Here is an 18,176-nt window from a genome sequence, read left to right as displayed (position 1 = left end):
AGATAGATAGAAAGACAGATAGATAGAAAGACAGATAGATAGAAAGATATATATAGATATGTTAGTTGTGTTAATGTGGACTATTCCGGTAAGCATCACACAAAAATGCTAAATGTAGGATCCAAAAGGACTCCACAAAAAACAGTAAAGTTTTTTCAAACAACCCCCCCAAAAAAAACAACAAACCCATACACCCCTAGAAACCCCCCAGCACTACCACCACTCCCAATAAAATTCATGTTTAATATTAGAGACACTGTGTGATGTTAACAGAAAGCCATGTGGAGAGAAAGAAAAGAAAAAAACCAAACAATAACCCAGGCATGCCTATCTTGCTGTGAGTCAATTACATACAAACTGTCATAATTAAACATTCATTATATTTAGAACCAGGAGATGCCTATTTCTAGGTCTTCTAGGTCATTCCAAGCCAACACTGGTTTTACATTTCCATCCTGACACACCTGAAAGTGCTAACAGGTGCTTTGAACTTCAGTCACAATATTTACTCAGAACATGTGCAAATCCACTCTAATCTAAGTAGTTTATTCTATTAAGATGTAAAGCATTGGATAGCAGTTTTCACTAAAAATCCACACATTTTTTAAAACCTGTTTTGCTCTATCAGTGGTGAGTCCACAGTGAATTCCATTCTTCAAGGGGCTTTTGTGTGGGTGTTTGATTCTTTTGTTGGGGTTTTTTTGTGTTTTTTTTCTTTTTCTTTTTTAAATTCTGCAATACTTGAGTTTTCCATCACCATTATGCTTACAGGCATGTCGGACATACTTCAGACAAAAGAAGCCCTGGTTATTTATGGGACATCAGACAAAGCAGTTAATTCATACATACCTTGCCATCATGAGCAAGTAAATGGTTTATTAAAGCGGAGAGTCATTTAAAGAGCAAAAGAGAGAAATAAACTTTAGGCACACAGGTATAAAATCCTTACTTATATACTAGGGTTACAATATTCTTCACTGTAAAGTACAGTCAGAGGCTACAGGACTAATTAGGAGAAATGGAAAATACCTCTAAGTTGGAATACATTGAAAATGTGTTAGCCCCAAGAAGCTGCACTGCTGGCAAGGAACTGACATACAGTGTGTACTAAGAAAACTCCACTGGCCATAAAAGGAAAATTTAATTTAATTCCATAATAGATGGAGCTGGTAAAAAGACCATTTGGTAGTATTAACCATGAAATAGTAGCAACAAGAGAAAAATTAAATATGGGGTTCCAATACTGAAATATTGCAGGAAGAAAGGAATGTTACATGCATATGAAGTCTTTGCTTTTAATATCAACATTTTTGCTCAAAAAAGTTCTGGGGAGAACTGGACAGTATGATGATGATGTTCAGGATTACTTATATATAAACTTCAATTGGCAGATTATTAAGAATACTTGTAAGGGAGTCAAACAGACAAACTATATTTGGGATGCATAGACAGCAGAACCTATGTCCTAACACATGTTTTCATTCAGAGTTATAGAAAGGAATAAAGACTTAAAATACAATAGCAAATACAAAATTTTAAGCATAATTTTTCAAAGAGTAGAAAAGATTCCTAAAGACTTCAGCAACCTTTGACTGTGGCCTATAAAGTCTACATTTTCACAATTCGACAGGCATTTTTCTACAAAACCAACTTCAGTCACAATTTCTAAGGTCATTATTAGAAACATCATTAAATATGATTTTGAAATGTCAGAGCAAACTCAAGGAAAATAAAATTCTAGAATTTCCATTTCTTTTTTAGTAAAATAGAAGTGGGTAACAAAGTCACTCTAAGAATTAAGGCACACCAAGTTTTATCAAAATAGCTGCAGAACCAAGTCTTGGAGGCCAACATTACACTAGTCTACATTCAGTTAATGTCAGTAGAAAAAAATCTGTTTAAAACTAGTAAGTAAATAATACTAATTAATAAATGGAAAATATCAACCTTATATTAATTATGGCTTCTAGGAAATCAAACAAGTAGAATGCAAAAAATCCAAGCAAATGATGCTGGTTTACATGTCATATCTAACCTCTTGAACAGTAGTTGATAAAAGGGCAGAAAAGAACTGAACAGCATGTTAAGAGTATCATAAAGCAACGATGTACTAACCTGGTATGCTCTGTTTATTTGGTTTGCTGCCCAGCTGGCATATTTCATATTATCCTTTTTCATTTTTGCACTTGCTTTTGGATTGGAAGCAATATGACTGGCAGACTAGGAATACAATAAAATAAGAACAAAAACCAGTGTAACTATAAAATTTACGTGCATTGAATAAAGTGAGAACATTCAGCATCTTTGCAGTTCTAGTCCTAGACACAGTGACAGTGGAAGAAGACAAAAAATTTTAAAAGTTGCTGGCAAACAGCATCCAGATAAGAAGCAGCTAAACTTCTTAAACAATTGTTTGTTCTAATTAAAGCTACACTAGACTGCAGTTCAGTTATGTATTGAGTTAAGAACCAAACACGGACATGATCAGCTAATCTAATTTGCTTTTCCTAAAGTCAGAGTTATGGATTAATTTTCCCCATTCAATGTGTTACCAGTGACAGTATAAAATATGTCATTTGTGTGTCCAAACTGCCATTAAAAACATGACATTCTTTCCTGTGGCATCAGGAAACGCATTTTAAAAGCAGGTAAGACTCTACATAAACTATGGTCACCTTCACCTGAAAAAATAAAAAATATTACTTAAGAACTAAACTCATCTCAGAGACTTTTTCATTTATATAAATAAATCCACTATGCAAGGAACCAGTGCTACTGTGCTGGTACTCTTCAGCAGTTCATCATCCTGCAGAGAGGAATATGACTTTAAATCCTTTTCCAAGAACGTACTTTTCTGTGCCAATAATTACAACTCTTTGGAAAACACAGGTAAGACTTAAGGGTAAGAGCACTTCAAGTAAGGAGTACTTACTGGCACAAAATTGTCCATAGCCAGTATTAAAACAGCGTTAATAATATGAGCTATTAAGTTAAACCAAAAGGGGGAAAAAAACCAAACCAGCAAATGGTAAAGGATAATACACATGCAAAGACATATTTGAAATGATAACACGAAAAATATAAACTCATGCTTACCATGTAAAGTCCAAACAGAGCTCTCATATTTCTGTTGTTAAGCTTCAGTGCTTGTGCAAAATACTTTCTTGATAGCTCAAGGTTTTCAAGACCCCCTTGAGTGTATTTAACCTGTAAAAATGATAAGCTCTTGAAACTTGTATGTCATTCATACCTCAGGCATTTGCTCTGTAGCAAAGATATTCTGAAAATTCACTTCAGGTTTGTTTCACATGGTATTTCGAATCAGAGAGTCCTACCAAATTTGGGCCAAATACTGGCTTGGGAGAAATCCAAGATTTTCTCATTATATGAATTTTAAAATACTTCACTATAGGAAAAAAAAAAAGCCAGCATTAATTTAATTAATTTATTGCTACAAGAATCAAAAGTGATTATTTTGCACCTATAAAGACTTAAAACCTTGGGATAGTCTCTTATGAAAAGTAGTACAAACTTTAAAACTAAATTCTGACTACCAGAAATCCACACTGACCCTGTGTTCCCTGAGCATGCAGAACACCAGTACACAAACCACCACAATGCCTTTCATTATGTATTCAACTGCAAAACAGCACACAAAGTTTACAGGATTACTTCATTGATTTTCTATTCATTTTGCCAGTTATTAGATCAACAAAAAGAGGGATAAATTCTAGAAGACACGTTCAGTCTTTCTCCCCAAAAGCTATTTAGATTTTCAAGTTTTAATGTTAACCCAATTTTATCCACATTAACAAATTAAAACCAACCTAAGGACTTAACAGTACAATTTAGAAAAAAAAAAAATACTCTGGAAAAGAAAAACAAGACTGCAAATGGCTAAAACCTTGAACTAAAACTTCTAAGTTTACCTCTAGTTTTCACCTCTCTTCCGCCAGTGCTCCTTCAGGCAAAATTTCGTATGTGGATTCCAAGATCTGACTCCACAGTAACAGGCAATATATCATAACCTTCTAAGCAGCATTGTTGTGGAACTTTAACTTCTTATGCACTTAATTTGAAAAGTGCATAAACACTTCAACAAGAAAAGTTCATTTAAAATGAGTTTTTATCTACAATAATTCCTGCTCTAACTCTTAGCTTAGTCACAGTGAGTAAGAAAACAGTTTTCTTAACATGTTCAGTTCTATGAGATGTCAACATTCTCTGTATACTCTTTTAAATCTCCTAGGGAAAAATTAAAGAAACCATTTTCACCACTTCTGTAACATAAAAACAGAAAATGTAGTCAAACATAATTGATTTCTCTGAAAATACCTACTTCAGCATATTGCTGACAATATAAGTGGTTGTGTGGATTAGTCATCATAAGCTCCTCTAAGCAGAAGGCTGCCTTTGCATAGCTGAGGAATATAAAAAACAGTGACAAAATGAAACAAGAATATGCAGCTCTTTGCTTCAGTTTTTTTTACAGCACAATAAAAGTCTTACTTTCCCCCCTATAAAATCGTGATTCACAATTAATAAAAATGTTTCATTTTTAAATTATGTTTGGAACCAAATTACTCTTTTTACATTATAGACAGGGAAAAAATATACAAAATCTAATAGTCTGAGTATATATGGAACAGCTCATGGAAAGAATTTAACATCCTAATCTCTCATTAATAAGTGCCATTTCTTATCAACAAGAGTGATGAGTAGAAACAGGAATCAGATACTATAAGGTAGTGAACTGAGACTACAAATTAATTCATTTTTTCCCTACAAGAAAATTCTGAGGATCCACAAACCAAGTTACAGACCAGAGCATTTACACTGACAGTTAACTTTATCAACCATGGAAGTGAGATCAAAAGAAACAAACTAAGAGCAGTTCAAATCTATGTATGCAAACAGCATCAGACCAAATGGGCAAAAGCTTATCACTTGAAAAGACTAGCCCTTGGGTTTTTTGGGTGAAAGCTTTCAGAAAGAATTTTTTCAGAAAGAATTAAGAAGTCAAGCTCAAAATGTAGGTTTATTTCGAAGAATCTTAGCTTCATAATCTTTCAACTAATAGAAGTTTCTGCAGAATTTGCATTGTCTACAGATATGTGACAGCATTAATCCACACTTCACATGATAGGATTCTAAAATTCAGAGATGCAATGTTTATAATGGTAGTGTGGGTAGATATTTAATACAGTAGCAAAAGTAATTTAGATATTATGAGACAGTATTATATCATGTAGTCTGTAAAATCTTATATCTTAAAATAAATATACTGAGGTTTTCTCCCATCCATGATATGATACTCGTGTACCTATTTTAATTTGGAGATAAAAGGATAGCCACCAAAAGCAGAAGTCACAGTTCTCATTGCAGAACAGTGCAGAACTGAGGACTGTGTAAATCTTGTATATCTATGTGTACTTATGAACAACAATAAGTTGATTTCACAAGCCAGACTAAATTTGTGAGCCTGATAAAACAAATAAGCTGATGAATTGTCTTCTTTTTAAAAAATTAACGAACTGCTTTTTAGTCAAGAGTCCAATTTTTTCCCCATTTAATCATCAAAATAATGATAATGATGCTCATAGAAGTACAGCGAGCAGAGTAAATTCTTTCAATGAACTGAAGAGAGTTTTATATATTATTTTTTATTGGAATTACAGACCAAGACTAGCAAAACCAATTTCTTTCTCAGGTTTTATTGCACAATTTTGTAATAAATATTATAGCAAAAAACCCCAAACCCAATAATGGAATACGTATGTTTGCACCACTCTATCATTCACTTTCGTACCGACAGATTTGACAAGCTTAAATACCTTTCTAGCCAATTTTTTTGGTTTTAATAGCTATTTTCTTGGAAAAGTGGCTGGTAAATTTCCTCAAACGAATATAAATCTGGATATCAAAATTCTAGATTATTCCTTAGGTCTAAGTCAGCATTTAAAAGAGTTTAGTAATTATTTTCTTTGAGAATGGGGTGGAAGGAAAGCTGACAGGGGAACAATTTTTTCATCACAGTGAGAACAGCTATTTCTTCCTTGACAATTTGATTCTTTTACTACCCTCTGGAAAGGAAGGAAGGAAACAATGTGATATAATTCAGGCTGGGCTGAAGAACTAAAGAAAGAGAGGGAAAAAAAAAGATACGCCTTTGGGTGGAGGTTAGAATTAATGCTGTGATATTAGAAAACTTGCACTAAGGCTTTGAGTTAATCCTCTCACACTAGGATTTCCTCCTGTCACTACAGCAATAAAAAAAGCTAACAAAAACATTAAATATCCAATAAGCAAGTTACTACAACATTCAGCATTCTTGACTGCATTGGGTTTTGTACCCAGGCGACCAGATGCCTCTAACTCTGGATCCATGTTTTCCTTTGTCTTTTTTTTTTAAAGGTTACTAAAAGTTCTTGGAGAGGTAGGCTAAAAGAAAATCAGAATTTCAGATGCTGTGATCCACTGATTTTAGAAGTAAAGAATTTAACATATCTAAAAAGTAAAATACATCACTTAAACAAAAAATAACAGGAAATAAGTGCTGTTCCCTGCTACACTCAAACCACTTCTTTTAAAATATCAGATTTTTAAAAATCACTGAAACATACAGGTAATTAAGTAAACTGTTTCCGTTTTAAAATCAAATGCCTTCTTAAAGCTTTTGGTAGTCAAATAGGGTTGGTAATTATTTCCTGTTGATGCCTGTTATATTGGAAATGAGATAACATACTTTGTAACAGTAGTCCTTCAAAAAAAATCACTGAGGTTTTTGACTTACATAGAGTGGATTTCAAATTAACAGTTTTTATGTGGACTTAGCAAACAACTTACTCATGTTCATTGATGTAAAGCTCTGCAAGTTCATGCCAAGCTTCTTGGTCTCCAACAAATCTGTATAAAGACAAGAGAGGAAAAAAGGAAAAAAGGAAAGAATGTGCAAGGGATTCTGTAAATGATCAGCATGGAAGCAAAAGCCTAAATTAAATGCAAATTCCATTTTAATTAAAAAGATTTATCAGAATAGCAAAACACAATCCGTATTTTCTTGTAAGACACTCACTGTTCCAGATACTCATTCAGCTCTCGGATGGCCTCGAGATTCTTCCCCTGGGCTTTTCGAATGGCAATCTTACGCTTTCTTGCTGCCTATGGGTTGACATTAATAAAGGATTAGGCCTCATAATTCCCTGGGTTTTTGTAAGGAAAGCAATTTGACTGTGCAAATTATTATCTCAATACCATTGGAATTCCATTGCAGAGAAACTGCTAGGTTGAAGTTTATAAACATACCCTATGACATCCCACTGAGAGATTGAAAACCTCTCCTTACAATCACATTACGTAGGCTTTTCTTTGGAGGCACAAACTGTATGCATTATTTCATTCAAATAAATGACTATCCAGATTCTGATAATTACAAAACAGCAGGGGATGCTAATCTTCAGCCATTCCAAAGACCCCCACCTTTTCATTCACAAGATCCATGCCTATAGAGCAGAAATGGCCACTGAGTCTTAGAGAATCCCACAGATGCATCTGGGTTTCCATAGTATAAGTATGGCTTCCAGCCATTTAAAAATATTCTTGTTGGAGCGCTGAATGCCATCTTTAATTAATGTTAAATACACACCAATTTCCTAAACAAGTCTCTCATCGTTCTCAGAGCAGAAAGCAGACTCTGCAATGTAAAGGGAATACAAAATAGCCATTTCAATGGCAAAAACTGAGCAGTGCTTTGATATATGGGTGGAACATGTTTTTATTTTTTTTAAATTGAAATATAAGTTATAAGAATTATAATATATTTAAGTTTTGAAGTCCATAAATGTTGTTACAGACCACCAGGAGAAAAGATATACAGACTTCTTATAGTTGATTATTCTGTACTCCAATCCAATATTGCAGCTTCTGAAGGATGTTGGTTACAGTTTTCAGGCCTCTAGGCTGTGAATCTTACAGATTATTCTGAGTTGGAGGGGACCCACAAGGATAATCAAGTCCAGTTCTGAAGTGAATGGCCCATAAAGGGATCAAATCCACAACCTTGGTGTTATTAGTGCCATGCTCTAACCAACTGAGAATCAACATGCACTTGAGGTGTGATTCAAAACAACAGAAATCTTCCCAGTTTGCAGCAAACAGCACCACACCTTGGCCAGCCTGAAAGTCATCAGATCGGGAATCCGACAGAATGAAAGTAAAATCAAATTCTGGCATAACATGCCTCAAAGAACAAACACCATCAGCCTCCTGCCTCAACAATAACCCCTGTTCTCCTGGGTGATCACAACCACTGCAGTCAGACGTGAGATGCCATTTCTCCATGAGATAACATTAACGACAAAAAAATATAAAGCACACTTTTCTGGTAACTAAGGCCCACTGCTTATTCCCTTCATAGCTCTCATCCTATTTCATATCCTAATAAAGAGTTTATACAGTTGGGTATCACCTTACAGAAGCCTTGATAGCACGGGAACGGACAACTCTTTAGCAAAATCCTAAATTATTTTAATATTTGAATTTCAGAGAGCTCTGAAATCAATTTCTTCAAGATGTACCTTAAGTTCACAGCCACATATACCCTGAAAGAGTTCTTTTATTTTTACAGTATTTTAAACATAACTACAGTCCTAAATAATTTCTTATCCTTTGATCATCATTTGAACAAGTCAACTGCTTCCAAAAGAGGAGAGTGGCAAACTAGTTCAGGCACCAAAATAGCCCAGATAGAAATGCTTTTAACACTGACTCTAGGTTTATTCTTTCCTTTGAGTTCACCCCCTTTACTTCCCCCATGAACACCTACTTGATAAAAATTCGGTGAAAACAACTCAATATCACTCTTCTGCTTAAACACAAGGCACACACAGGGAGAAGACTCATCAGAACAACCAGGGGAAGAATCAGGACACAGGCAGTGTGGTGCATTTATCCACGATCATTTTTTTTCCCCACTGCTTCTTTGTCAAACTGCAACCTGTGAAGTTACATACACCATTCTACTTTTACTGGCAGACACTTGGCTAAAAGCCAAAATGGAAATTTTAACTGCTGACACATCACTATAACAACACACACGGTTTATTTTATTTTTGCTTTTTCTTTATTTAAATAAAGGTAACAGCATAATTAAACTTATTTTGATCTCAGAGGTCTTTTCCAACCTGGTTGATTCTATGATTCTACGATTTTCTTCAAATACAAAAAGAATAATCCCACATACTTATCATACTGCTATTACTAAACAAAACCAAAAAGCAACAACAAAAAAACCCCTGATCAAAACCATTGTTCTCTATCACATTTTATGAAGAGTTCTCACAGCGTTTCGTAAAGCAGGTCACCCCCTAGCTATAGGGGGAACACCAGGGCAGTGTTAACTCACTACCCAAAGCTGGTATTATCCACAGCCCAGTGACCTGCTCACTGAGCCCAAAACAAGAGAGAAGGAAAAGTGGGGATAACAGCCTGCACAGCCACAGGAGTGTATCATGCAGCTACAGACTATGGAGACAGAGGTTTTTTTGCAGGTAACAGGTTATCAACTTTAAAATATAGCTCTTGGATTAACAATTCAGTTGTTATTTTCAAAATTTAAAGAAAAAGAAATCAAGAATGATCAAAAGTAAACTCTTGAGAGCTAAAATAATCTATTAAATATATAAAATTAATCAACTCATATGACAACTTAATTTGCAGCAGCAAACAGGACCAGTCTACATAAGTCACCCTCCTCTTTGTTACTGAGGCAACTCCTTCAATGACATCCAAGTCAGTCCTCCAAAATAACCTGGAAACAGATTTTTCTCCATGGTTGCTTTACTTCTTATGCACAGCAGTCCCAAGTAACATAAATCACTGGAGCCTCAAGACATTAATTTATGAAAAGCTACAACTATTTCTAGTCACAAATATAAACTGATGTTTACCTATAGCAAGCATGTCACCTAATGCAATCAATCAGGACAGAAGCATTAGACATAATTAACATGTTCTGGTGGTAGCAGTTAGGAGTTAAACGAATTACATATACATTTGACAGAATTTCCCTGCTGCACCAAATCCCCAAAAAATTTCTTCCAAATTACACTTTTGTTTCTTATTTGAGGAAAAATAGTATTTAAACTTCCTTTTTTATCCACCTTCCTTATCACCAAAAACAAAGCAGCATCTGGGCTTTAAATCTGCGCTCTCCTCACCCTAAAAATGCTGGGATGATTTTATTTACAGAGAACTCTGAGTTTGCAAAAGAGAGGCTCAACCTCTCACAACGGTGCCAATAAACAGAGGAGCAAAAAAATGTTGTATAGTAGCACAGAATTTTTTAAAGTCTCTTTAAACACTCTGGAAACAAGTCAATGAGGATGTGGAGGTTATTTGAAAGCAATTTGTAACATTTTTCTATCACATAAATAAAACCATAAAGCCAAGATACATAAAATAAATCTGAAGTATTCAGGTCTGATTCACAGGAGTGATATGACAGGTGAAAATATAAACACATGAAAACAAACTACTATTGCTTTCATTTGTATTCACAGACTATTCTCCCATCTGACTTCCTAGTTTTTCTTTGTATCACAAAGTCTAGCAGGTTTTCTTAAAATAAAACCCCAAATTCAATGACTCCAGTAGTCAATATGTCAAGAAAAATATATACAACAAGGACTGCGCTGCAAGCAAAACATGCACTGTTTTGTGTGCTGCAGACTTCTAATTCTTGTTCTGATTTATATTGCCCCTGAGCTCCCTGTGTGCATCAGCTTAAGTGCTGCTCTGTGAGCTGGGGCTCACACACAGTGTGCTTGCAGAGCATCCTGAGGACAGCAGTGTAACCAATGAGGATTCACACACACAGCATCAATTTTTATTTCCATACAAATTAAAGAAAAGGTTTTACTGAGCAAAACCACTTCCAACACTAATAACCACTTTACCAGACAAAACCAGTTATTTGATAAGAAAAGCCAGACTCCTATGAATTCTACAGAAGATTTACCTAACATTTATTTAATGTATCCAATTTATTATCTGCCTTACAGCCAGCTGATATAAGAAAACCAGGCAATTTCATGTTTTATTATGTTTAACGCCCTTTTTACCAAAACCCTCACATTACAAAATACAAATTCACTTTTAGGGTACCTGTTGCAAGATACTAAAAAACTACAAAATGTAGATTTCAAATCTGTTCAATCATTAATTTCAAGTCCATCAAGAATATCAATGAGAAATTTATTTTTAATTATAGGGATGTGAGATTATTTTGAAATCTAAGAAGCCTACTAAAATAGTCACAACAATTGCACTGATAAAGATAAAAAAATAACATTCCAGAGGTTCATTTCGGTTCTTCACAATAGTAAGATTTTTAAGAACAAGCCTCATACAAAAATTAACTCAATCTCCCTTCTCCTTCTACTTTAAGTGAAAAGGAAAAGGCAAAACTTTCTGTGCTATAACAAGATCTGCAGTTTTTGACCGTGCACATCTTATGATATGAATTTCCCCCATCACTTTTCCAGAGTTTATAAAAGCCACTAGAATGGTTATTGGTTGATTCTGTAAATTGAATTCTTAATTGAAAGATATATGCATCTTAAAGAAATACTTACACCGTAATCAGTATCATATGGACTACTGAACTTCAGTATTTATATATTTATTAAACAGTGAACCTTTCTAAGCTATTTCTTTTAAAGACTAATAATCCTCAATCTGGCCCAAGAACTAATCCTATATTTGTCGTGATTCCTTTTAATTATCATTAAGTAGACTCAGAATGAAGTGAGGACTTGAACATTTATCAACTTCTGCATTTTATTAGTAAAACATACCAACGGAAAGTCTAAGACTGTTCTAAATTTCATGGCTGCAAAGAAAGTACCAGCAGGAGAACCTTCAGGGACTAATAGGTGTAAGAAAGAAACAATTTCCTATCTGTGTAACTATTAGAGCATTAAACAAATCATTTTTCATCTTAAAAAGAAATTTTTCATTTTTTTAATATTTTAAAAAATGTGTACTTGATCCAGGAGTTTGATACATTGAAATATTTTCCTTTAAACTGCAATATGCAAATCAAAACAGAAGTGTAAACAACTACAGCAAAGATATAGGGAAAGAATTACACAGATATCAAAAAATACCACATAATCTGAATACAACCACAATAACAAATGTACTCTTACCAGACTTCAGAGTTTTTCAAAGTTAGTCATGGAAGACAGTTAAATCAGGGTACATCTTGCAAACCTATGCAGGCACAGAGCTGCTGAGTTCAAGCTGCTTCTTCAGGGATAATGTCAAAGCAAGACATAACTTTTTACAGAATTCTAGGGGGCATCCAATAAACAGCCTATAAAGTCTAACATCAGCATACAGCAAACTGGTAGAAGCTGTAAAGGCTAAAAAACTAAAGCCTGGAATTGCAAAACATGAAAACTGTTATATGCCAAAAAAAAGTAAGAACTGTTTACACAGAGGAAAAGGAGGCTTCCCTAACCTACTGGAGTTCTTCAAGGGGACACTAGAGTGTGGATGAATAAAGATCCATTTAAAAGTCAACTTTGACTTAAAAAATAATTTCAACATGATGTCTCTCTCACTCTGAAGCTGAAAGCTCTGAAGGAAACTAAGATGCCACAGTCTAACAGGGCAAGGTCTTCATGTGGATAAATAAATTAGTCAGAAGGTATAAAACAGAGGAGAAAAGAGTTCTCTGCACCGAGAACCCAAAAATCACCTGTACTAAAAACTACTGCTCAGCAAACTCATAACTAACAAGGGAAGTAATAGTGATGTAAAATTAAATGATGATAAGGAGTTAAGTATAAAGAACAAAAGCCAACAGCAAAGAACAGCATTCAAAATAATGAATGTCAGTGTGATAAAACAGCGTCTGAAATTTAATACTGATAAAGGGTTACATATAGGATAAAACAATACTAATTTAACATACACAGAAAAGCTGTCTGAATTTGTCCAGGGACAAATTAGGAGGGAGATGCTGGAGTTTCAACAAACAGTTCTATAAAATACCAGTTCAATGTTCAGAACAGGTATTAAAAACATCCAAAAACCCTGCCCCAAAACTCCAAACCAAAAATACTGCAATATTGGAATTATCAGAAAAGAACACAGAAGAGAACAAATCACTGGCACCATTTTGTTACCTGTAACTCCTTAATACTCTTGTATTTTTAATACTGACTGCTGTTCTGTCCTCTTATCTCTCACCCAAATATAGGGAACAAAACTAGAAATGACACTCAGAACAGCAACAGGCTTTCAAGGCACAGAATGGCAACGATAAATGATGGACATTAGGACTTCTTAAGCTTACAGGGAAGAAAAAGAGTAAAAGCTCTCTAAAGTCATGAGCATTAATAAAGTGAGCAGAAAACAACTGTCAAAAGTAACATATGAATTTAGAGGCATTAATTAAAAAATTACAAAATTTGATTTCTGAATGATGATGTAGACACAGGTGCAGCAAGCTTTCACAAGTTTAAAAATAAATCTATGCAGAAATTTCATGAAGAATATTAAAAACAGAGTTGGCACTTCTGGCACAGGAAAATTGCAACATGAATAGAAACTGGTAGAACAGACCAGAACATACTATGATTGCCCTGTCTTATACTCTTCTGGTATCTGCTATTGGTCACTGTCAGGCATAGGACAAGTAAAATGGACTTTCACCACGACTCAAGGACAGCTGTTCTTATGTTCTCAAATACTTAATTTCAAGGGACAAAATCTCCATCATCATTTAAAAGAGATTCCAAACATGGGAAAAATGGTAGAATGCACTCTGCTCTCTCACTTCACCAATCATGACTGAAGAAGAAGAAAAAAAATGCTGCAAACATAAATGATGTTCTGTCAAAAGCAAAACACATTTCTTTAGGAACCACATAGTGCATTCACAGCTTAACCATCAGTTCTCACTGGGAACTAACTGAAGGGGCAGCTGCAGTTCTTCACATCTCTCACCAACTCTACCCTGCATCAGACACAGCACCGAGCTCTTTGACTCCCTTTAAAACTACCACCATACACATTTAAGTTTAGGACTAGTTGTGTCTTTCCTGGCAGTGCTGCCATATATTTAATGAAACATACACATCACCTCAGAAAATTCCCTCTATTAGCAGATATTTCATTTGGTGAGCAATTTTCCTTTTTGCAACTTAGAGTATCCCATTAGGTCAATGTACAAAGCTGCAAGATCATCACAGGATGTCTCTGTTCAAAATGAATGCACAGCTACTCCAGCAATTTTAAGGAATTATCACAGTTCAGATAATAAATACATATCCAATGCTCAAACTTAGTGCTCATTATTCTCATCTTATTTACTAGAGACTAAGAGCTGGGGGGGAAAAAAGTTACCTATACAGTCAGTGGTGGTAATGCACAATCACAGAAAGAAATAAACTCGGATGTTCACGAAATATATTGCTGACTATTTACATGACACTAAGGACTAAGATTTTGCTCTGAATCTTTCCAGTATTCTGTATCCCCATAGGTCTTCAATCACCTCCTGTGCCTCTTCCGAAAGATGTCTTTCTACAGCTTGTCTACAAAAAGAATCTCAATAGTAAGGGAAAGGGTAATTTCATGTGACCATATGCATACACTTGTTCCTGCCCGCTCCCATAAACAACAGAGCTGTTAGTGAATTATTTTATAAACACTGGAAGACACCACCTTCACTCAGAACACCATCTTATTATGAAAATCTTAATTTTTAATTCTTTGTTCACACAATTTCATTACTAAACCCATGAAGTTAATGAGATTATTCACATGCCCTAAGCTAAGCAAGCATACAGAGTGTCTTCTTGTATTAAAAGCTTAGTTGAAAAAGTGGCAAGAAAAACAGCAGAGGAATTATCCTAATAAAGACATCAGACTTTCTGTGGATTAGAATTAAGGCAGAACTGTGTGTCTTATCTCACTTTCCCCTGGTGTTGACCAAATGCTCTGCAATCATCTTGACAGTCGAGCTGAACAATCAGGAGAAACTGCCAATGCACCACGATGACAGTGGAGTGGGACAGACACCAGCCTAAGTCTTGAGACATGAACTCAATTTCTGTTCTCATCAAGAATCTTCTTTACTACCTCAAGAAGGGTCCAACTGCTGCCTAACTAAGTCTTTTCTCTAAAGCAGAGCAGAATAAGGATTTCTCAATGAAATACATTAACAGCAAAAACAAACAAAAAAGTCCTTATACCAACTCTACTAAAAAAACAATGACCCTCTTTTTTTTTTCAGACAATAATTGCTCAGAAACAGAATAAGCCTTTTATCTGAAGATCTACAAACAACTTAGTCACTATACAGTATCAGTATAAAGATTTTCAATTGGATACTACATGAAATTTTAACAAAAAATAGAAAATAGAAAATATTATGCAGCCTTCATAACAGAGTAATCTGCCAGCTTGAGCTCTAATATGCCTTCATTTCAACAAAATGGACAAAAATGGAAAATGTTCCAAATCTTATGCTATTGAAATGTATGCAAGTTGTGCACTTCACAGGAGTCACATTTCATTCCTTAATGTTAAAGTCCTTAGAAGAGAGAGATCATTACTCAACACCTACATGCTTTGAAACATACAACAAAATCTCTGAAGTGATGTTAACATTCCTCCATTGTCAAATGAGTCATCTTTTTCAGCAAGTAAGCTCAGAGTGAGATAAAACATTGAGAGATGATATTTTAAAGACAAAGACTACTTTGAATTCTATCATAAGAAATTAAATTAAATAATTACTGTTATCTTAATTTCGGCGCTTGGCAAGCAACAAAACCTCATCCAAAAGTGTAAATGTCCATTTACATAATTTGAGTTCAAAGTTCACTTTTCATACTGGAAAAGTCTGCTATGTGTCTAAAAGAAATAATTTTTTGGAAAAGCTTTTCCCATGTTTCTATTTGATCAGTCAACGCAAGGTATGATTTTTACATGATTCATGTGAACAAATGTCTATGTTTCACTTCAAGGACTTGCCAAAATGTCTAACGTATATGAGCAACTCCATGTGTCAGCAGACCAGAAGAAATGTCTATAAGGTAAGGTGAGTGCCAAGGCAAACTCAGCAACAGTTGCTTTTTTAAAATCTTGAAATATTTATCTTCTACAGCAGCCACATGTCTGCATGGAAATAATTAACAGGTAAAAGACACACAGAAACCTGCACATGACAATTTATCAAAACTTTCTACTTACTCTTCACTCTTCACATCTAAGGCTTACCCAACCTATTCTACAGCTGTATAGCAAGGAACTTCCACTTTGCATTTAACATTCTCCAATTCTATTCTCAGATCTTAAGAAATCCAACCATGCAACTGTTCTAATATTTAGAACTTATGCTTCTAAATATTACAACTTTTTGGATCTTCATAATTTTGTTACAGAGAAAATCCAAGTTAGGTAATAATCTTGCATTCTACTTATTTAAATATATCATTTTGTTTTATAAAGCCATCCAACAAACCACTCGGATGACGACAGCTATGTTGCAACAGCTGAAGAGTAAAACCGCCAGAAATGCACACTTCAAAGATCTGTGGTCCAGAGAAGTCATTGTAATATGGTGCTCCATTTTCCACTGGCGTCAGTAAAAGGTCATAAAATGCACCTTGGTGACCTGTTCTTGTGATTACACTGTAAATGGTTCCATACTGGTTTACCATGGCTCTTACGACTTAGTGTCTCTGAAACTCTTTGGGTCACACACTCATAAAATCCCCCATTTACTGTGGACAGGTACATGTCTTGTGCTCAAAACTCCTTGAGTTCAAACTTCTACTGCTCCAGGGAGAGTGAAAAATAAGAATGAAGAACTGAAATAGTTCTTTTTACTCTTGCACAAAATCCCTCAGTTCTATCACTGCTAACAGACAGACTTAAACTTACCTGTTGTCTGAGTGCTTAACTTGGTACTAAGGTTTTCAGACGTGTTGCCTTGAAAGTAACTTTCCAGTGATTTGGGGTGGGTTTTTTTGTTGCTGCTTGTTTTTTAATTTGTTTTGTGGGTTTTTTTAATAGTTTACTTACTTTAACTGATGGTACTTGATCTACATCCAGCTCTGGCATACCCTAGTTAATCCCAGTTATCTGTGTTTCTGTGGGTTTTCCCCTCCTGAATAGCACAGCCCATCAAATAAGCTGACCAAAGAAAGGGAGAGGTTCAACACACACCTAGGAAAGTCTACCTGATACTGCCAAAACATCTGCAATAGCCCAAGTATTACATTTATACAGAAGTTTACCCAATAAACAGTTCTTCAAAACCAAGTAACACAAACATATACCCTCAATACTTTCCAATATGTAACATAAAATTTTGAAACTCCACAGTTTCTTCATATTTCTAATTTTATCCTTGTGTGAAAAAAATGCATGAAAATATATTGCAACAATTTTCTCGAGACTTTTATTTTAGCATCTAATAGCTCACTGTGGCTTCCACAACCAGTATTTGAAAAATGCTTAAAAGAACAGTACAGTCTGCCCCACATTTTGTTCTATGCAATTGGCATGCTTTATGCATTTTGATTCAAGAGCTGGTAAAGTGTCTCAGACAATAAATCAAAATAGGTGCTATTCAAGCACTACCTGAGTGTAGTCACAGTTAATCTTTAAGTAAGATAAAGCATTAGGAATACAATAGACACGTGGTAAACTATACCGGTCTTTTAAATACTGAATATTCAGGGAAATGAAACAGCTGAAAGGCCCAATCTAAAGACTGCTACTAAGACTGCTGGAAAGATTGCTAGTTATAACCTTGTCTTTAAAATCAGTGTTTAAGCAGGTATTACATCACGTCTTCTCATCATGAAATGAAGGTAACATAGGTTATTATAATAGGAAACTAAAGGAAACAAACACAGTAATACAGACACACGTTTTTCCACAGTGAGACACAGAAAATAGTTACAATTTTAAACAACAAAACATTTCAGTTTAGAATTATCTTTTAAACTTACTGTATTAGTTGAATCTTCTTGTAAAATTCTATCATATAACTGGATAGCATCATCATACCTGTTCAAAGAAATTATTTGCATTTATTTCTGCTAAGAATGAATTCCTGACTTTTTGACTGTCCTTGCAATAGTTAATAA

General features: G+C 34.7%; 1 protein-coding gene across 2 annotated transcripts in view; it reads right to left on the bottom strand.

The window, feature by feature from the left end:
* EMC2 (ER membrane protein complex subunit 2) overlaps positions 1–18,176 on the bottom strand; it is a 40,231-nt gene that overhangs the window by 7,600 nt on the left and 14,455 nt on the right. For both annotated transcript variants that reach the window (XM_027656974.1, XM_027656975.1), the window contains exons 5-10: positions 18,039–18,096; positions 7,076–7,161; positions 6,847–6,906; positions 4,340–4,421; positions 3,097–3,207; positions 2,116–2,220 (exon numbers count right to left, since the gene is read on the bottom strand). In XM_027656974.1, the coding sequence (XP_027512775.1) occupies positions 2,116–2,220; positions 3,097–3,207; positions 4,340–4,421; positions 6,847–6,906; positions 7,076–7,161; positions 18,039–18,096 (502 nt within the window). The remainder of the gene's footprint in view (positions 1–2,115; positions 2,221–3,096; positions 3,208–4,339; positions 4,422–6,846; positions 6,907–7,075; positions 7,162–18,038; positions 18,097–18,176) is intronic.

Source organism: Corapipo altera, unplaced genomic scaffold (assembly GCF_003945725.1).
Source record: "Corapipo altera isolate COAL_440 unplaced genomic scaffold, ASM394572v1 52b, whole genome shotgun sequence".
Taxonomy (NCBI): Eukaryota; Metazoa; Chordata; class Aves; order Passeriformes; family Pipridae; genus Corapipo; species Corapipo altera.
This window is presented reverse-complemented; position numbering and strand designations above follow the sequence as displayed.